Source organism: Sphaeramia orbicularis, chromosome 1 (assembly GCF_902148855.1).
Source record: "Sphaeramia orbicularis chromosome 1, fSphaOr1.1, whole genome shotgun sequence".
In the NCBI taxonomy this organism is placed as follows: Eukaryota; Metazoa; Chordata; class Actinopteri; order Kurtiformes; family Apogonidae; genus Sphaeramia; species Sphaeramia orbicularis.
This window is the reverse complement of record NC_043957.1, coordinates 32,117,469-32,140,278: the sequence shown is the minus strand read 5'-3', so window position 1 is coordinate 32,140,278 and position 22,810 is coordinate 32,117,469. Positions and strand designations below refer to the sequence as shown.

Sequence of the window (22,810 nt, the reverse complement as noted above, 5' to 3'; positions counted from 1 at the left end):
GAGGACTGTTTGCAAGTCTAAGTGTGTGTGTGATAAAGACAGAAAAGGCAGGAGAAAACATTGTTTGTTAGTCAAAAGGGGGCATGTTTTGTGTAGTATGTATAGTGTAGGTTTTGTGCCTGTGGGCATCTGTGTAAATGTGTGGTCTATATGGGAAAAATAGATCACTAAAAAAGGCTTTGAGTCTTAAGTGTACATGAGTGCATCATGTATTTTCTGAGAACATGTCTAAAAGCTTAAGTGTGCACATGGAAAGTGTGTGCATGTGTGTTTGAAGCTTGTTTAAACCGGTTCCTGCTGAGGCGAGAAGAGAGGACATGCACATACATATTAAACATTGATGCATATGTGCTCTCTGATGCAAACAACTTACCATGCAGAGTATGTACCATACAGTATAAGTACACTTGTGTATGGATGTGTGCCTGCGTATGTGGATTGGTAGTGTGAGAAGAAGAGAGGATGGATTGTTTCCAATGCTGTGTGCATGAAAACATTGTGCGTAATTGGAATGAGAGAGCAGAAGTGCAGAAGAAAAGGTTTTGTGTTGTGGTTGTACAGTGAGTGAGTGAGTGTGTGTAGTGTTCCAGAGTGTAGCATTACAGTGAGCAGGGGTGGAGCCCTTGTTAGTAGCCGGTGAATGGAGGTCAGTGTGACTTCTGAATAGAGGAGGGAGGACGGAGGAAAACATGACAGAGGATGAATCAACAGCTAGTCCTCCCTCTCTTTGTAACTCATCATCCCCCTATCCTCTCCCTTCCCCCTTTTTACTCTCTTCTCCTTTTTTTTTCTCTCAATTACCATCATGTTTTGAAAAGTAAAACTACAATCCATTCAGCTGCGTTTCATATCAACATTTGTAGACATTAACTTTATAATATTTATGGCGTTTTGAGGGAACTGAACAAAAACCATGTCTCTCGCAAACTAACAGCATTATCCAGCTTCACATGGTTAGGTTTGAGAGCCTGTAACACTCAACAGGGATTTGGGAAACACACCAGATCCTGGTCTATTATAGTCAGGCATGTAATAAAAAGAATTACTCTGTATATTCAGCAATATTTGTTGTACAATATACAATGGCAAAAAATATTCTATTCTATTCTATTCTATTCTATTCTATTCTATTCTATTCTATTCTATTCTATTCAGTTTTTCAGTTTCATTACTCAAACCTAAAAATTTATAGCAATCACTCTCTGGATTTTATCTACAATCCACTCCAACCACCTCCTGTGACTTGAACAATTGAACAAAAGCAAAAATGATCACATCTTTGGATAATAAATTACATTCAAATGGTGACATATCATTCTAGTGATCACTTACATGAAATATTTGCTACCTGAAGGAGTGATATTTTGCTTTTTTTTATTTTTAAATAGAATTATGCATTTTAAAACATTTCCCTGTGGTCTACATGAACTGTAAATGTTATGCTTTGGTCTGAATTCTTCATTAATTTTTTTTTTTTTTTTTTTAATTTTATCTAACCTTTATTTAACCAGGAAGAAAATCCCATTGAGATTAAGAACCTCTTTTCCAAGGGAGTCCTAGCCAAGAGGCAGCACAACACATAGTTACAACATACAGTTACATCATACAGTTACAACATACAATAATTTACAAATTAAACTCCACAGGTCCATCTTCAACAATATTTCTCAGTAATGACACCAGAAAGGTCATTTTGAGGGCCGGCCCTTTAAGTCCAAATGAGCCACTTCACACCCCACCCCCTTCAGGTTGTTGACTGTGCTGCTCTGTCTTGTTCAGCCACTTGTGTTCGTCAATACAACCAACAACTGAACATTTTAGGTAATCGGTTCAAAGTTTGGACATATTTTCAGTTTTTACTACAACCGCTGCTGCTGAGAAACAGTTATGGCGTATTCGGAGAAATGTTTGTTGGAAGTCTTGACCTTATATGTGCAAATGTTGTGATGTAACTATTTATAAAATGTAACAAATTCAGAAGGAATTGAAATAGGCTGTAAAAATCCACTAAATTTTTGAAAAAAAAAAGAATATAAAGATAGCTTTGCAGCATCTGGAGGGTTCAAATTGAAACTTTATGAACTATTTGGGTCCAAATACACAAATAAATGAACCAAAGACTAATAAAAGTGAGTTCAGCAAAATATGACCCCTTTAAATAAACTATGAATATGAAGCAAATCAAATAGTGTAAAATATCTTCATTATCAGTGTCATTAACTTTCTGATGTAGCTTTACATTTTTGTTGCAACACCTCATTAGGTGATACATACACAGTAAATCACACGACATCTTTAGTGGCTGCGAGACACTAAGGATCAGTTAATGCAGATTATGATTTTCAGGTTAAGCATCAAAAATATTACTTAACGCTTCCAACATGTAAAGACATTCCTTCAGTAGTTGAGAGACATCTAAACCAACGTCCAGACAGTCCAAACTTCAAGACACACTTCACTTTTAACTTCAAACCTTGATAAGTTTGTTCTCTTTCTGATAAGAGGGAAAAGGATCTGTCTTCACTCTCAGTCATTTATCAGTGTCATCAAAAACACCACTTAATGCAGTGTTTTAAAACCTTGAGGTTGAAACCCCACATGAGGTCTCCTAGAATCCAAATGGGGTCACCTGAAATTTCTAGTAATTGATAAAAATAAAAACTTACCAGTAAAAAATATATGGTGAGTTGACAGAGACAATCCATATCCATAAAAGACATGACAAACTGTGAAGCTGAAACTGAAGCACTGTGGTACTGTTTATCTGTCAAATGTTCATTGTGGTCGGTTTCAGATGCTGCAGCTCTTTCATAATTCATAGTTTGAGTTCTTGTTTGTTCAGTATTAATTGTCAGCCTTGTAACTACAAGCTGGACTGACTGTACATATCCTGACCAAGGAAAATAACATTGTCACATTGTGCAGTAATCTACACCTGGCTTTTCTGCCTCTGTCCAGAATGATATACATTATAGAGACTAAATGTCATCTAAAATTAATGTTTATTTGCAGCATTGTAGTATGTAACTATTACACGATCAAAAACAAGTTCATTTTAGCCACAAAAAAAAAAAAAAAAATGCTCCATTTTGGATGTCTGGGGTTGCCAGAAATTTGTGATATTAAAATGGAGTCATGAGCCAAAAAAGGTTGGGAACCGCTGACTTAATGCCTCTAATATGTAAATTAATCATTCTTGGTCAGTATCCGTCATTAACTTGCTGGTAATAATTTCACTGAAGTTCTTTTTTTTTTTTTTTTCACAAGACAGACATTCCAGGAGCAGCACGTGTCAACAAGGACCTGAAACTTCCAAACTGAGATCCAGGTTTGAGGCCGGAGCAGTGACCCAGCATATTTGAAGTCTGTCTGAACAGTGGACTGACTCCTGACCCTGCTCCACACCTGTGTGAGTAATGTGGGTCGCAAACTGTGTCTGGTATAGAAGAGGGAGCAGATGTGGGCTGAAAGCTTGTTCATTATCCCACATCAAACACTGTGCTTTTGTGTGAAAGAGGTATTTGTCTCATCAGATGAAAATGATTTCCCTTGTGGGAAGTATGAAAATGGGATTAACATATTTCATTCTTATGCAATTGACGATGAATGTTAATTTTATCGTCTTTATACTTCTTACTTTATGAGTGTCGTGATGCTCACTGTCAGGTAACACCCTTCATGCAAATGTACTGGGCACATTTTCACTCCACTGCATTAATATTTATTTTAACATTCATATTTAAGTGATCTGATGTCACAGTCATTTGCTAACCCATTTTGCTCATGATGGAAATATCACATGAACCTTCCATTTAAAGCTCATGGCTATATGAACTTTCAAGCGGTGTGAATCCATCACAGTATATTTCCAAAGCTCTGGAGGCTAAATTATGGGCTACATAAATAAAAGTGACATGACTTCATCCTTCTTTCTTAACTTGTCTTCTCCCTCCTCCCGATGTTTTGTCCCCTGACAGGCAGCAGCTCAAATTCCTCAATAGTATTAAGACGTAACTTAGCGGGAAGTTCCTACTGATCCTCATTCTCCCTGTTCTGCCCCACAGTGCTCATCTCTATCTCTACACCTTATCTCCCCTGTGCCCTTCATCTCCTCCATTCACCTTTCCCTCCTTTTCTCGCCTCAGCAGAGGGATGGTCACTGGGGACTCACACTTCTGTCTCCCCCACTTCAAAATCCCCCACTCCTGTTGTTGTTGTTGCCCTCCATATCTGGACCGGCAAACCGTTGGCAGAATGGGAGATAGACTCCTCACGCACCTCACCATCCCCCCACCGATGTTTTTGTTAGTGTTATTGTTGTCATCCCTCCAAATCTCTGATATCAGGCTACAGAAAGATAGAAGCAGATCATATAGTGATGGTAAGAATTAAAGAGGAAGAGGCCTGCCAGTCTTCTCAACAGGAGGATAGTTCTCAGGACGGCAGGAAATTACCCATGTTGTTTTTCAGTAATCCGTTTTTAATATCAGGTTTGGGACAAGGGGGTGGGAGAGGATAAGAAAGCAGGAGCAGGCAGAGAGAGAGAGAAGGAAAGAGACAAAAGACGGATCCGGGCCAGACAAAACGATTGGCGGCTCCCAGGGGGACGATACGGTGTCTGTGTGTACATAACACACATCTCAAGTGGTGGAAATGAATAGCGTTATGAAACTAACACAGTACGTCTTAGCTGCCCTGAAACGTATAACATGGAAGTTCTCTCTTATCCAAGATCCCCCCATTGTTACATGTAGAAAGCTCCTTCATAGAAGCTTTGGTTCCAATATGTACAAAGACATTTTATAACAAGCTGAAAGAATCTATGGGGGAAAGCTTACAATTTTAATTACTGAGGACTTTCCTCAAGAGGCAGGAATATATAGTCACTAAAGTGATTATAGTATTACTAGCATTACAAAGATGAACTATTTTTGGGTTGAATTAGATGATGTGAAGAATACCCACTTGACCCAATCACCTTCAGCTCTGTGGGGCGTTTTAGCCCCTTTTAGCTCATTGTTTTAGTTTTGGCACACAGCTGAAGGAAGCTGAAGGAAAACTGATTTAAGAAAAAATCCAGTTTGCAAAACCCATTGTAACACAACCTGTGACGAGCAGGAGCATCACTAGTCACTTTTCCATTGACCCTCAAATTGCACGAATATAACTTGCACGTAAAAATGTACCTAATAACAAAAAAGAACAATTTTGCCAAAACTCTCATTTTTCGATGAAAAGTTTTTGCTCTGGCAAGAGGTGTTTTTTTTGGGTGTAGCGTAATTGATATATCATGCAAAACTGCAATGGAAAGACCTTTTTCCACAACTAGAGTCACATGAACAAAAAAAAAACTGGATGTTGACGAATGTTACAACAAGCAAAGAAAAAGAGTTTTAAAAGAAACATGGTGCAGTATGTGTGGACACACCAGGAAACTAATAATTTTTTACTTTAGTACGGGATAGAGGGATAATATATAATAATAATAATGAATATATCTGAAAATCACTGTGATATTTATGTTCATCACCATGTTTATGGAATGACTTCTTGTGTCATCTTACAATAATAAATAAACAAATCATAGCATTTGTGATTTAATGGGAAGACTGACATTAAGCACTTCTGTTTTTTCGACATTTAGTAAATATCAGTAAAGTTTTGCACAGATGTCCAATGGAAAAACCACTACTGTAACTGGCAAAATAACTTGTTTAATTAGATAGTAGTAACCGCTTACACTCATATTGTGTAATACACTTTAAGGCTGAAAAAATGAATAAAAAATACATAGATTTGACTAAAAGGAGAGTGGAATCTAGAGACAACAATTAGACAGAGAAGTTATTGTTGTTAAATAACACTTGAGGTGAATATATAAGTGAGTTCTACTGATCGCTGAGCACTGATTTAATATAAATTATTAAAAAGTTTATTTTTATGTCATACACTTATTTCTTCCACACTACTGACGCCTAACCTGCTACATTTTTCAGGTAGTAAAAGCTTCATTTAATGCCTCATCCACAATAATGCTCATATTTGCAGTTAGGGCTCTGGTCCACATGCAAAATGCTGACTGACATGAAGGTTTTAAAATCTCTGCTTTGTGTAGCCATGTGGACAAGGAAAATGAAGACATTAAAAAACATATCATGCACGCAATTGAAAACCCTCGGCCTGACATATAAGGCACACTACTGCCAACCAGTGGTCTGACTTATCAGTGCATGGGAAAGATTTTGTACAGACGGACGGATAACCAACTGATGACAATACCCTGTGGCCAGTGTGGCCAAGGGTAAAAACAAACCAATATATTTTACATGTGTCATTTTTATTATTATTATTATTATTATTATTATTATTATTATTATTATTATTTATTTATTTATTTATTTTTTTTTAACAATATGTGCTTGTGTATTTTTGTTTTTCTGTGGTGAACCTGCCCATGAAACATCAAATACAGTGTTGTAGTGTGGACATGTTTTGGAAAACTAGGGTTGTGTTCACAGACTTTGAAGCTGCAGGAGCTGGAATCAAGAAGAAAAATGGCAGAATTTCCTCTGCAGCTCTCTCCTCTGGGTCCAAATCAAAAGACTAAATACAAATATAGATGAAGCTGATGTTTCATACCATTATGGAAAATGAAGCTACTGTTCCAAGCTTCTATATTGAGACACAACAGAGTGACATCCAGGTCACATCTGACATAATCTGATCAGTGTTCAGTAATAAATTATAGCTGTCAGTCATGTATTCAACCCATGTACCTGTCTGAAAACAGTTCTGACCAGACAAAACCGAGGCGTTACAGGGTAGATTTTCTCTAGTCTGAAAACAGGCAGAGTAGATGCAGAAGCCCACTTGAATTGCAGTTTGGTGAAAGGTTTGTAGAGTTAAGGTGTTAACACTGCACAATAATGTACACTGCCTGTATCAAATAGCAGATTTTAAAAAGAAAAACAAATTTTTTTTGAAGCTAAAGGGTAGTATATTGTTGGAGGAGACCAAATTAGAGCTGAAAAGAGAAAATTCATCAACTGACTTGGTTGTTTGCTGCATGTTTAAAGTGCCAGTGTTTTTCTCACACACTGTGTTTACTGTGTTTAAGGATAAGAATGATTAATTTGTTGTCACAAAAGTTGCTGGTGAAAAAGAAGATCTGCTCATTACTGGCATTGCAAAAATGTAAACACAGTGTAGTAAGTCAGTACACTGTTCAGCAGATGTCGCCTTAAGTAAAAAATCTAGCTTTACATTTCTGCTGCAACGTCATGAGGTCATACATATACAGTAAATCACATTTCATCTTTGGTGGCTGTGAGAAACAAAAAATCAATTCACACAACTTATGAATTTTAATCAAAATCTAAATCTTAATCTATTCTTGTACTTTAGTCTATCATCTTGCTTTTTTTTCCTTCTGTATGACACTGTTTTTAATTGTACAGCTGCTTTATGTCTTTAATCTATTCTTGTATTTTATTCTTTTATTTTGGTTTTTCCCCAGTAAGTCACTTTGGAAAAAAGCGTCTGCCAAATGCATAAATGTAAATGTAATGATTTTTTTTTTTTTAAATTATCTTATTAATGGGCTAAACATTACAAACACCACTTAATGCATCTAAAATGTAAAGGCATTCCTCCGGTAGTTGAGAGTCATCTAAATCAAGGTCCAAAGAGTTCAAACTTTAAGACACACTTCACTTTCAACTTCCAGCCTTGATAAGTATGTCCTCTTCCTGATAAGAAGGAGAAGGATCTGCCTTCATTCTCAGCCATTTATCAGCGTCACTTAAGGAAAGCAAAGCCTCACATTAGCGTTCCATTGTAGAGATAGTAGCTGACACAAAAGAGGAGGATCAGCCCACGAGACGCGGCTCACAGTAGCCTGGTTGTACCTTATTGACCCGCTTTATGGCTGAGGCACCCGTTTTGTAAAGGAGATAGGCGTCTGTCTTGGCCGCCTTCCTCTCCTCCCCCACTCCCCTCACTACAATGGGGTGTGGTGGACAGTGAAAGAGAGACAGAAAAGGAAGAAACAAGAAAGCAAGAGTGGGAGAACGAGGGTGGTGGAGGGGGAAGAAGCTGCAGTGTCTATTAAGGCATTGTCGAACAAACATGTACATCACCCTCTTTTCAGGAGGCCTTGTGACTCTGGTATGTAACACTGGGGTGATATGTGACCAGGCAACACACAAACACACACCACATACATGCATTATTTATCTAGCAGGGGTCGGAGAATTACGGCGGTGCCTGGAGGTCAGGATAAGAATGGAGAATGGGTCAGATAGTGATTTTACCAAAGGGTCAAAACACAGTATTTGAAATCTCTCTGACAGGACATTTTAGAGACAATATGACAGATTAGTGTTGCTAAATGACCCACATTTTTACTGTTAAATTAATTTTTCCTTTTGTTGGACCATAAAGGATATAAAGGATAAATCCAAAACAAGGAGCTACTTTATATTGAAATAAATGTTGGAATGGCAGTCAATTAAAGTTCGCTCTCTGATGGGACGTTACTGTGTTTTGACCCAAAAACATGAACCATGGCTTTATAGTCAGCCACAAAGCAGTATTTACCATAACAAGAAAAAATAAATTGATCTTTGAGATGACGGTTTTTTGTTTTTATATAAAGTTTGAAATGACTCTAAAATACTTAAAATACTATAAAATACTGTTATTGTATGTCATGTCAAAAGAGTAATCAGTATTTACAAAGCGATTCTGTGGGGACTAAAATGATGTGACCTTTTACTGCAGAACATGTGGAGAAAAGTTAAATGCTCATTCAAAGGAAACTTCTTGATACCATTCTATTTTTTTTTCTACGTGTTAATATTAGGTTGACTATTGTGGAATAGTTGGTGTTTTTGTTCAATTATTCAGTCAAAAAGCAGGATACAGGCTTGACAATGCATTAACCCATTAAACCAGAGGTCTCAAACATGCAGCCTGGGGGCCAAATCCAACCCGCCAAAGGGTCCAGCCCGGCCCGTGGGATGAATTTGTGAAATGCAAAAATTACACAGAAGATATTAATCATTTTAGTTTAGGTTCCACATACAGACCAATTTAAACTCAAGTGATCAGTAAAGTACTATCATAATAACCTATAAATACTCATAACTCCAAATTTTTCTCTTTGTAAATGTAAACATTTTTATGTAATTTTACTGTATTTACACAAAGACAAACTATAATTTCACAAAAATGCAAATAACCCGAACAAATATGAACATTTTGAAATGTCTGAAGTGCAAGTTTACCAATATTCTGCCTGTTATTAAATGTTTTGTGTATTTGTAGATCTGCTGTGATCTATAAGTTGTAATTTACACATGTAAATGATAAACTGAGACGTAATATTGTTAAAATTCCACTTAGTTTTGTTAAGAAATTTCAGTTTGTTCATGTTATTCACATTGTTTTAAAGGATAGTTGGTTGATGTAAACATTTTCATTCCATAATTTTACTTTTTTCACTCTAAAACATAGAGGACAGTTTGGAGTTGATATTGTTTACATATTATTATGTCATTATTTCACTGGTCTGGCCCACTTCAGTTCAAATTTGGCTAAATATGGCCCCTGAACTAAAATGGCACCACTGCTTTAAGCCTTAAGCCTAAATGGTCTGTCTGGACTTTTTTTCTTACTTTGACTAAATAAAAAAGTGAGAAAATATGCTGTGAGTAAGTCAGTTTGCTCATTTTTCCAGAGCACTTTTTTTCTCAAGATCTTTCAAAATCTGGCAGTCATTTACAATTTATTGCATGTTATAACATTGCTAAAATAGCTACTCCAACCTCTAATACAGGCATGAGTGAAATTAAAGTAATGACCCAATAAAGTCTATAAAGTCTCAGGTTTCAGAAACCATTGGAATTTTTCTAACTGCACAAAGAGTGAAAGAGTTACAGCCATCTAAACTGCACAGTGTGTGTCAGCGATGACACGTCTGGTTTGAAAGAGTTAACTATACTTTATTTTTTCTATTTGTTGGTATACGTATTGTTGCATGGACAGCATACGGATTGATTATTAATCTGTTCTGCATTACGATCACCAAGCACTGGTCTGTTAATGAAATACAAAGCTAAAAATGCAAATACTTCCTGCTTTTTTGCAAGTGTTGGTTGGAATCATGACCCAGGCCAAAGCATTCTTAAATGGGAATGGCTGACAAAACTTAGACCAAAACAACACATAAGTCAAATCTGGTAGATCCTGCCACCCCACTGGTTAGAACATCTGATCTTACAATAACTGTGTGCCATTTCTGGTCTCGTGTGTGTACACAAAGTTACTTTGTTGAGGACAGAGTGGCTACTGAAGATCTGAGGTTTACATCCTCTAAGTGATATTTTACAATGCAGTGAAGGAAGAGGTCAGAAATAACATCAGGAAAAATAACATTAGGGGAAAAGTGTCAGCTCAATTAAAACACTGTGAAGGACGTTTGTGGAACTAACCTCAGTGTATCTGCAGTGTTTACTACAGAAGGGCCTGTAACGCTTTAACTGGAAAAAGTCTATGAACAACAGTCACAACAGTTTCTGGACTTGACCTTCAGCTGTTGCTCTGCTGAAAGAAAATGAATCCAGTCTGAATTACAACACAAATAATCTCACATAAACTCTTTAAAACATTAATGTCCAGTAAAACCCTACCCTTTTCAGTTTCATTTTTACTCCACTAGTCTAATTAAATCCTCTTCAGCTCAGTTTTATGGAGCGGAGTCATGCTCAGGGGCAATAAAACCAGGCACACTTTAGCCTATGCTACTTCATTTCGTTAAATTAACCTATGCGATAAAACAAGGAAAGCCTCGGCAATCCCAGCTGAGATCAGCACAAGCCAGACACTTCAGCGAGTCTTCCTTCCTGGATCTCTGGTAACTAGCGATAAGAAGGTTAAAGGGCACGGATGCGTGTGAAGGGGCTGACACAGGGCTATAGATCACTAGTGAGTAGCCATAGTTCATGTCTTTTCTGCTGAAGATGCACAAACACTCCTTCTCTTTGCAAAACAACACTGATGCTTAAAACAGTGGGTAGCTAAATTAATAAATAACCTTTAAATATTGTTTAAGGTTATATAGTTCTGCGTATGACATGCTATTTTCTCATAATACACAAAGAATCTGTAAAAAAAAAAAAAAAAAAAAAAAGTACAGTATATATGTCGTATAAAGTTTGCAATCGAATAAATCCTGAACTTTTAAATGTCCTGTCAAGCTCAGTTGTCTATTGAACACTTGACAAGTGAAGAGGAAATAGGACGCTATTGATCCATGATGCGGGATTAGATTTCCAATAGAAAATAGGATACAGGTCTCATTGTACAATGGAAGGAGTATGTGACAGAGTGGCCTATATATATCCCATAGCAGGGAGTCAATACCTAGAAGAACAAATGATACTGTGGCTAAAGGCAATCCATGGTACCAATTCCTCTCTGCAGTTTCGGCATTTGTCACATGGATCTCTTAATTGTAAGACAATAAAAACTAGGTTTCCATCTAGTCCCAGAGCTGCAGTCCTTCGTCCTCCTGCCTGTTTTTTTTTTTTTTTTTTGTGGTGTACATCATACCCATTCTTCCTGGTTAGTCATAGCTAACAACCCTCACTGATGGTACACTTCTGTTTATTGCAGTTTTTTGTACTTTTAATGCTTTGTAGTTTTTGGTCATATAAAGCATTTTGATTTTCTGCAGAATAATATCATGTGTACAGTCAAATAAGGCTTTATTTTAATGTCAGTTTTTTTATTTTTCCAGGTATTTGTAGGACAGCTGCGTATGCTGACAAAAAAGAACTCAAGTTGCGCTTCTACAGAAACCCATCCCAGAAAGGTAGGTTAGATAGCTTGTTAACATTACTAATAGTGTCATCTTTGCACTCAAAAATACATATAACCTAAGTGTCCCTAGAAAGAAGAACGGTCTCCACAGGTTCCATGCATCGCATTGACAATGGGTTGGTTTAATATGAGCAGTACCTCTGTCTGCATATATTTGGTGAATCTGAACTACCACTTTAATGCCAGTGGTTTGTGATTTGGGCACCGTCATGTTGGCTTTTTGGAGCCAGAGGTGACCATATTAGAAAGCCCGAGGAGTCAGAGGTGAGCTAATGCTAAGCAATAGTTTACCGACTTAGCAAAACAGTAGTCGGTTTTCCTTTGACCCTCAACAACTTAGCCAAAACTCTGGTCTTTCAATTAAAAGTTTTTGCTCTGGCAAGAGGTGTTTTTTTGGGCATAGCACAATTGGCACATCATGCAATACTGCAATGGAAAGGCCTTTTTTTGCAACTAGAGTCAAGTGAATAAAAAAAAAACACATGCTGACGGACTTTACAACAAGCAAAGAAGAGGAGTTTTAAAAGAAACATGGCGTGGTATGTGTGGACACACCAGGAAACTGAATCAGTTTTTAATTTAGTATGGGATAGAGGGGTATTATATAATAATAATGAATATATCTGTAGATCAACATGATATTGCGCTTCTGTTTTTTGTGCATATCTCCAATGGAAAAGTGACTAGCAAATCAAGCAACATGTAACAAAGTCATTTTACAGATTTGTTAGAAGAAGCTATTAGCCATAACTACAGTCGAGCTGTCTTTCAGAGCAAAAATTGTTCTTTTGAATACTAACTAAATACCACTAATTAGGAAAATAATATTTTACATTAAATATATACAATGTGTTTGTCTATAATGCATGATTTGCATGAAAAAAAAACTGTCACAACTTTTTGCTGAACACAGTCCCACTTTGCCAGCTAATGCAGACCAGGAACATATCAATCACAGACTTGTTTCTCTAACTATCAGGCCAGTGTTGAGGACACATTGTGCCCGCTGCCCTTGAGTGACAAAGTGAAAAAATGGGCACTGGGTTGGCTGTTGGGATAAGAATGATAAAACACCAAGATACTGCAGTTCAGCAGATTTCTTTGTCTTTGTTTCACAATCAACATTTATAATCTCAGTCTAACGGCCTTCAGTGAATTTAAGATTAAGGGCCAATAAGTGAGATCCTTACAGCTCCATGGAACAAAATGAACATAATATATCACAGTGGATTTGATGGAGCAGTTTATCAATAACAGCGACTACAAAATAATCACCCCCTACAAACTCCCACTGACTTACACTTTTCATCTGGTCACTGATGAAAGACAGCGCTATGAGCAGGACATTATGTGAGTCAACTTAGCCAATTATACAGCAGTATTACAATCACAGTAAATTACATTGCACTCTCAAGACGTTTTTGCTGGAGCTTTAATTAACTCGCCTGTGCTGTGAATATTTGGCCTCGCTAACTCTGCTACAGGACACTGAAAGCATTAACACTGCTGCTATCATTTATTTGTTAATTTAGTGGTATGACAGGCATCCACAGCCAAAGGGATAATCTAGTTTAGAATATGGATCAAGGTTGTTTCATATATCTTGTAATGCTTGTTGCATAAAATCATCCATATCAAACAGCTTTCAATATGGGAAACATCAGGAGAAACATGCATTGAAACGAATGAAGACTAATGTTTTTGATGAGCGTCTGGGGAGGTTTAAGGCCTGTCATCTAGTGAGGTCCAGCCCTGTTGGATTCATTCTGTTTTCTGTCACACACAGAAGGCCTCTGGGATGGGGAAACGGACTGCCAGCTTGTTGCATGACTCTGTGTGTGGGTGTGTGTGTGTGTGTGTGTGTGTAGGTGTGTGTGTGTGTGTGTGTGTGTGTGTAGGTGTGTGTGTGTGGGTGTGTATGTGTGTGTGGGTGGGTGGTCCCACTGGGTGTGCATTCAGGCTCACACTTAACTGACCCCTTATGTTGTTTATCAGTTCCTAATTCATCCCAGTGGCATCTGGGCATCAGAGCCGTCAATGATAGCTGTGAAGATGGGAGTGGTATGGTGTCTGGGTGGGTACAGTGGGGTGGGATGGGGGTTTATGTGTGTGTGTGTGTGTGTGTGTGTGTGTGTGTGTGTGTGTGTGTGTGTGTGTGTGTGTGTGTGTGTGTGTGTGTGTGTGCGTGTGCATAGGGGGAGGGGGAGGGACTTGTCCCAAAAAAGGCCTATCATGATTCCTACCCTCCCCAAGCAGAGCATCCATCTGGACACAAGTAGGTTCATTGTTTTGACACTTGCTATAGGCTTCAACTGATGGGAGACTCAGCATGATCCACTGAGCTGCTCTGCTCCTCCTCCTGTCTGATCTCTGCTTTTCACCTCCTCCTCTCTGACCTCCTCTCTGCTCCTTTTCCTCTCTGACCTCCTCTGTGCTCCTCCTCCTTCTCTGTGACCTCCTCTGTGCTCCTCCTCCTCCTCTGTGACCTCCTCTCTGCTGCTCCTGTCTGACCTCCTCTCTGCTCCTCCTTGTCTCTGATCTCCTCTCTGCTCCTCTCTCTGGTCCTCCTTCTCTCTGACCTCCTCTTTGCTCCTCCTCCTCTGTGACCTCCTCTCTGCTCCTCCTTGTCTCTGATCTCCTCTCTGCTCCTCCTCTCTGCTCCTCCTTGTCTCTGGCCTCCCCTCTGCTCCTCCTCCTCTGTGACCTCCTCTCTGCTCCTCCTTGTCTCTGACCTCCTCTCTGCTCCTCCTTGTCTCTGACCTCCCCTCTGCTCCTCCTCCTCTGTGACCTCCTCTCTGCTCCTCCTTGTCTCTGACCTCCTCTCTGCTCCTCCTCCTCTGTGACCTCCACTCTGATCCTCCTCCTCTCTGACCTCCCCTCTGCTCCTCCTCCTCTGTGACCTCCACTCTGATCCTCCTCCTCTCTGACCTCCCCTCTGCTCCTCCTCCTCTGTGACCTCCTCTCTGATCCTCCTCCTCTCTGACCTCCCCTCTGCTCCTCCTCCTCTGTGACCTCCTCTCTGCTCCTCCTCCTCTCTGACCTCCCCTCTGCTCCTCCTCTTCTCAGACCTTCTCTCTCCTAATTTTCTCCTCTATTTTTGCCCAAGCACATCCATGTTACTGACTCTCCTTTTTCCCTGGAGTCTCTGTGCTTTATGTCCTCACAGGTTTTCCCTGGATCACCTCTGGACCTGCTGCTGTGCTCCCTCTTCTCACATGCCTTCATCGTCATTGGAAGACATATTTATCCCGCCCCCTGAAGGTGAGGCAAGGGGTATTGTTTTTGGTTCAGTTTGTTTGTTTGACATTGACATTATTCTGTATTATTTCACTGGTCCGGCCCACTTCAGTTCAAATTTGGCTCAATATGGCCCCTGAACTAAAATGGCACCCCTGTTTTAAGCCCTAAGCCTAAAATGGTCCGCCTGGACTTTTTTTCTTATTTTGACTAAATAAAATGTTACAAAATATGCTATGAGTAAATCCGTTTGCCCATTTTTCCAGAGCACTTTTTTTTTTTTTTTTTTTGAGATCTTTCAAAATCTGGCAGTCATTTACAATTTACTGCTTGTTATAACACTGGGGGTATTGTTTTTGGTTTGGTTTTGTGTTTGTTTGTTTGTTTGTTTGTTTGTTTGTTTGTTAACACTCTAGCAGCAAAACCAGTTGAATTCATACCAAATTGGGTTTATAGATTGCTAATGACCCAGGATAGATTTGGTTACATTTTGGGAAAAGAAGGCCAAGGTTAAAATTTTTTTTATGAATTTTTAAATCTTTTTTTTTTTTTTCTCCCATTTTCTTTTAATGGGACAAAATTTCAAATGTCTATAAAAACATAAATTTTGTTTCAATTTACTTTAAACTTGGCACAGATATAGAGGCAACTGATATGCTGACATCAGCACATGCATAGACATGATGACATCAGCTGGATCGATGCCAAAATAAGCAACAATACATGCGAGGGGTGGGGTATGTTGTGCCTAGCACCACTTGTTTACATAATATATCTGTTTGTCTGCGGACTGAATTATTAGTACATTTTTACTGTTTTTATAGATCGTATAAAGTCAGATTTTGGACCAACCTAATGAATGCATCTCCTTATATTGTGTTAATTTTTCCCCCATATATTCTGCATACGAGGAGTAATACATAATGAGAGTTGAAGCCTTATTGATCTCCAGTGTAATTTCCCCAAAGGAATCAATAATTTCATCCCTTCTATTATTATTTGTCATCACATACAGCAACATTAGAGAAAGAACATTATTAAATCAAATTACCACCATCGTTAAATGACCCCAGTTCAACTAGTAGACCAGTAAATATCCATATACCCCCTGATCAAACAGCCTTCATCTCTCCACAGTCACGAGACACAACACAATACGAGTCACAAGATCGCTCATACACTTTTATTGTTCACTTCAAGAACGTTGCCAAATAAAGTACTGTATACTGATATGACATTCACTGACACCAGGACAGGATTATAGTGCTGTAAATGTGGAAGCTATACTATGTATGGGAACGTAAATGATTCACTGTGAAGATGAAGATGGGCTGGTCCGGTTTCTGTCTAACACTCCCTACCAGGTCTCTGATCTGACACATATTCAAATAGTATCATCTGTAGGAATGATCAGTGTTAGTGTGGAGTTATTCTGGGGCCGAAAGTTCATTCAGTGGACATGAAATAATAAAATTTGAAAATGAAATCTCAAGTTTTGATCTTGAATTTTGAAAAATACTATGGAATCAAATTAAAAATAAGTGTATGAAAAGTTTTTTCAGATGAAATATAATTTTTATTCACTTCAGTGATTCTTTTGAATAAATTATTTATTTTAATTTTTCACTTTCTTATATATTTGATATTTGATTTTTTTTTTCAGTTACATGTTTAAGCTTTCCAAATTCAAATCTTATTTTTTCACGTTCAGATCTTTATTTTGCTTTCTTTTTTTTTTTTTCACTTTTAAATCATTTTTTTTTCCAGTTTCAGATTTTTTTTAAATATTTGCACGTACAAAATGTTCAGCCCTGATGTGGTGTGGGGCGTGTGGCCTCAGCTGAGAGGGGCCTGGTATCCTAGTGTTAACCTGCTTGGGATATAGAATGATTTTCCTTAAAAGTTCTATGTGTGCAGCAGTTATATCTTCAGCTTAATAAACATAATTGTTAAACATTAGTGGTGGAATGGGGGAAAAAATCAGGTTTTGATAAAAATGTAAAATCTCAGGTATGAAAATGCATCATCCTAGTTGTATTTTTTCTGCCTTAACTACAAACAGACATCATAAGTGTGTGTAGCAGCATGACGTCATCAAGCTGAAAGAAAAAGAAAAAAGAAAATCAAATTATTTTACCATCCCTGCAAAAGACAAGTGTAAAACTGATGCTGCTGCTACATCATGATGTAAATATTCAGTCATTTGGCAGATCCTGAATGTCCAGACAGAGAGAGACAGTCAGCAGATGATTGATATCACAATGTAGGTTTTGCATATTTTTGTTTTGCATGAGGATATAAATGCAGTCAAGGCACATTGGCTGCTCTTCTGGATGCTCTGCTGGACAGACTGTGCTCGCTGTGCAACGAGGGGCTTGTACTAACACGGGCCATAAGTTGATTTGGATATAAAGACATTAAAAAAAAAACTTATTAACAGATACTGTGAGGTATGGATACGACAAAAGCAGCACTTTTCTCATCTAATACATTAAAGCACAGGTGTCAAACTCATTTTGGTTCAGGGACCATATTTAGCCCAATTTGGTCTCAAGCAAGCCAGACCAGTAAAATAATGGCTTAATGACCTATAAATAATGACAAATCCAAGTTTTTCTTTTTGTTTTAGTGCAAAAAACCCCCCCCAAAAAACAACAACAATTAAATTATGAAAATATTTATATTTCACAAAAAAGATGTGAATAACCTGAAAAAACAGAAATTTCATTTGAAAAATTAGTGCAATTTTAACAATATTATGCCTCGACTTATTATTTATACATGGAAATTACACACAATGTTACATAAACATTTGGTAACAGGCAGAATATTGTTAAACTTTAGAGTTTGGAACTAAAATTTGAAAAATTTCAACAATATTACATCTCTTATTAGTATTAGCGCAGCTACAGATCACAGTGGATCCATAAATGCACAAAACATTTACTAACAGGCAGAATATTGTTCAAATTGCACATTTCAGGTTGTTCAACTTACTTATATTTATGTATTTATTTGCATTTTATTGTGAAAGAATAGTTTTGTAAATGTAAATATTTTCACCGTGTAATGTTATTTTTTTCTCTTAAATTTTTTCCACATATTTTTTCCCAAAGAAAATTTGTCATTGTTATTATTTATGGATTATTGTGTAGTTATTTTTACTGTAGATCACATTGGTCTGTATGTGGAACCTGAACCAAAAGGATTTGGACAACCTTGACTGTTCAGGTTAATTTTTGCACTTTCATCCCGCAGACCAGATTGGAACCTTTGGTGGACCAGATTTGGCCCCCGGGCCACATGTTTGACACCTGTGCAGTAAAGAATAAAGACAAACGTATGCACATCAATGTACAGCAACTTTGAGGAAGATCCTGCAAATATAAGCCTCTTCTTCTGGTCATTGGTATGAACTCAGAGCAGTGCATTACGTGCTGTGTCAGAGGTCAAGTCGGTGTGCTCACTGTCCACAGGGTGCTTTTATGATGATGATAAAGCTTTCACATTCACTATCACTCATACTAAATCATGTGCCACATTGTGACAAACTGCTTATATTCTCATTTTCCAACACCATAAACATAGATATGACAAAGGCACCAGTTACATGCTTTGCTGTGCATTTAGTAATAAAGTGCGTTAGCGTAGGACTCTCTATTTGAAACATTTAGCTTCAGTAACCTATGAAGATTTTCCTGATGGTAATGGTATAAAGTAAAATAAATTTGTATGGATTATGCTGAAATGAAAAACGATGTAGAGTATGAGGTGATAATAGATAAATGAGCAATGTGATGCACAAACATGAAAAATGAGCTTCCATTTCTTAAAATACAGTTTTATTTGTGAATTTACACTGATTAGCAATACATCTAAAAGCAACTCCATTAGATAACCATTTATATAGGATTTTCACAGGTCACAAAATAGCTTGGCTCATTCTGGCATGCCAAAGCAAAAAAAAACAAACAAAAAAAAACTTGTTCTTTTTAAAAACAGGAAAAAAAAAAAAGGTGGATAAAGAGGCATTAGTAAAGCAAGGTGCAAACAGTTGGAAACAGAAGAGGAAAATAAAAAGGATACAATGCACATTCAGTTCATTCAGGAGCAATTTATGCTCATAAAATGGTTAATAAAAAAAGCCTAGTGCTCTCTGCAAACTAAGAGAAAAAAAGCATACTGCAATAAAAATGGAGGATGAAAAAAAAAAGAAACTTTCCAGTAGGAGAAATGGTATGAAAGAAAAAGACAGTCTGAGTGATAAAAACATGGTGCGTTAGTGTTGTCCTTACCCCCTGTCCTCTCTACTCTACACATATGCACTTCCATTTTTAATCTCACACCTCCCGTCTCCATTGTTTAACACAGCCATAGATGTGTCCGAAGCCCTCCCTCCCTCCAGTCCAATACTTCACATTGCTAGCTGGGATATTGGTACATCTGGTTAAACTGTAGGGGGAGGAGGGGGGATTTGGGGGGAGGAGGAGGGGGGGGATATGTGGCAACCCATTACACTTTGGTTTTGCAGAGTTCAACTGTGGGTCATCTGACAATTACAACACGATTGTTGTTTACAAGAGAAATAACACGAGGGAGCTTAGAGACTGAAACGGCGACTGGGTTCGCAGCGTGATCGAATAAAAATAAAACGCCCGTACGATCTCATTTTCCAGTTTAAGGAAGAAAATTACTGACAAATAAAGCAAGGAAGTGTAGCTGCTTTGCATGTGTCTAGTGAAAATAACAGGTTTTGGGGAGCCTGAGGGGAATTGATGCAGTCATTGGGGTTGATTTAATAGAGGTCTTATTTGGGTCGTAGACGCCCGAGCAGGCAGAATCGTAACCCTTGTCTCGTCATCAAAATAATGGAGTAAAAATTACAATATGGCTTCGAAAAATGCACACACAAACACACCAAACAAAGATGTCCGCACTTCAAGACCCATGATTCCCATTTCCAGCTGGTGACTGCAGCTAGTTTCATGTAGTATTTTGCCACCGCACTTCCTAAGTTTTTTTACTTTTGTTGAGAAGTAGACATTATTCTCATGTGTGGCACCAATGAAAGACTTTTTCTTCTTCATACAACTAACTTTCTATGCTCTGACCTTTTTTTTTTCCAACACCATGCTTTTCTTGCTACGTGCACAACTTTTACCAAATACTTCACAATCTCCTTCACTGGTGAAACCACCTGCAACTAAAATGTGTTATATACCACAAGAAAAGTGCAGCACAATAAAATAAAAATATATAGTTAAAAAATCTATAGCCAACATATCCAGTTTTCATATATCTGTGTTATATAGTAAATTTGTGTACTCTGAGGATTAGAATATAATTTGAGCAATCAGGCATTACTACAGAACATAGTCAGCCATATAAATTCAGTTCTTGCAAAAAAGAGGAGACATGCTTAACACCTGGATTCTCTGGAAAACCTTAGGAATTGAGTACAAAACAGAGTGGACGAATACCAAATTTCAGTTCAATAAAAAAAAAAAAATCTGATTTGATGAGATGACAAACTAGACAGAGACAGCAATGCTTCACTAAAATGAGATTGTTTTGTCATTTCTTCCATTTTGTTTGGCAAAAAAAAAAAGAAAGAGATGAAGAGGAGAAGATATGAAAATGCTACATAAATATTAAGCGGCTCTTTGAGATAATGTCAATGAAGTCGTGACAGAGCGCCAGCTTTTCTCTCCTCACTATCCAGTCCAGTCTAGTAACCCTTGAACTCATCTGAGCTGCTGTAGTTTAACCACAATCAGCCGAAGACATATTTGTCTCAACAGCCTGAAGAGCGTGAGACAGTGAGATGGACAGAAAACTTCTCCCACAGTGAATAAATCACACAAACCCTGTGGCTATTTTTCTGAAAACAGTTTTCCAGTGTGACTTAAATTTCTTGTGGCTTCTCAGTTCCCTATGCAGCGTCAGGCAGGTGATGAGAACGTAAAAACAAAACTGTAGAAAACAGGTGTCAAAAGGGGAAAAATATATATTTGTGCAGCTTTACATGACTCACGATGCAATCCAGTCATTTCAAAATATTGGATTTTTAAGCAAAAAAACCCATAAAACTCGTGGTTGTTTTCAAGGTCTGTTTACAGGCTGGGAAACAACACAGGAGGAACCAGTTACTCAGGATTTAAATGGCCTCAAATGATACTTTACGGCTAACAGCGAGCCCTCTGAGAGTACTGCATAAGTCAGTTCAGGTGTGTAGACACCCAAAACTACCCACGTCACCTTGCATCTACTGCAGCTTAAATTCGAGAACCCACATACAGTGAACCCACCCCGAAATTTTCAAAACATTCCCGTCTCTTGTCAGGAGACCTTTTTGTAACACACCAAATTCATTTTTTTCTGTAAATTTTTCTTTTTTTCTTCTGCTTTTAGCACATAAAATCTTTTGTGTAAAAAAAAAAAAAAAAAAAAAAAAATCAAATAACATTAAAAACAGAAGGACATTGAAAACTGAGACACAGACACTGAACAGAAAAGGTGACTGCTGCCGCCCTTTTCTTCTCCTCAGCAGGTGGTCTTCCTGCTTGCCTCCCCTCGCTGGCATGTTTGCTCTCAGGCCTCCGTCTTCTCTTTCTTTTTGTTCTTCTTGAGGAAGGATGGGGTGCGGAACTTTTTCTTCTTCTTGGTGTTGGGCGACTTGGAGGGCGAGCTCTCGGGGGACAGTGCCTCCTCTATTTTCTCACCAGGTCGCACTGTGATCTCCACACTCTCCACGCTGGTCGTCAGCTGGCTGACGCGCTTGGACAAGTCCTCGTCCACATCGTGGTTGTCTTTACCGTTCATCAGGCCCGTGTGGTTCTCTGGAGGAGGAGGAGAAACACCAGTTAGGAGAAGAAGAGGAGAAGATGATCCAAGATAAACTAAAAAACATCATAGTACACAGATGATACACTGTACGGTAAGTGTCTATGAAGCATCATCATGTGTTACTAGAGAAGAACAGATCCACCTAAAGGCACAAAGCAGGAATGATACTGCATCGTGATGCTACTTTCTCAGAATTCAATGTGAGATGAAATAATGTACAGAAGAGTTGAGGCTAAAGGTGAACAAAAGAGTGCATCATGTCTTAGCTTAGTGTCTTGAACATACAAATTCTACGTCACTGTCTGCCATGACTCTTATTGATATTTGGCGCCACTGTATTGATAATGTATTGCAAGAGGAAGTAACACAATATATTCCTATATCAATAGTTTGTCCAACTACCAGCTAATATAAAACCACATAACGCACACCCAATACATCAACAATTTAACAGAATATTAAGTGCACAAATACTTATAAGTCTTTCTTGTTTCTTTTTTTGCTGATATATAACCAACTCCAGCTGCATTTTTACCCATCCATAAAATTTACTGTGGTCAGTCCAAACCAGTTACCCAGCTCTCACAGTTTATGTCATGACTCTTCCACAAATAAATCATGTGAAAACATTGATTAAGTTGATGTTTGTATAATCTCTAAAGGCTCTACTTCAAATGTGTTTTAAAGTAATTCATCCCTCTGAGCTAAATTTGTTGCTTGTTGATGTGCATTTCAAGTCTCAAATTGTTTACATTTCATTGGACTGGGTTGAAGGATAATTTGTAACATGCATTTGTGCAAATAGTTGTTGCTGCAATAATGAAAGGCTAAAATTAGTGCTGTC

The 22,810-nt window shown here is 38.0% G+C and overlaps 1 protein-coding gene across 6 annotated transcripts in view; it reads right to left on the bottom strand.

Moving 5' to 3' along the window:
* Window positions 1-20,135: 20,135 nt before the first annotated feature.
* Window positions 20,136-22,810, bottom strand: part of add3a (adducin 3 (gamma) a) — a 120,277-nt gene continuing 117,602 nt past the window's right edge. For 4 of the 6 annotated variants that reach the window (XM_030135759.1, XM_030135770.1, XM_030135780.1 and 1 more), the window contains one exon: window positions 21,712-21,959. In XM_030135759.1, coding sequence (XP_029991619.1) covers window positions 21,712-21,959 — 248 coding nt within the window. Of the gene's footprint in view, window positions 21,960-22,810 lie in introns of all 6 variants that reach the window. The other 2 variants (XM_030135751.1, XM_030135789.1) reach the window with 1 other exon arrangement.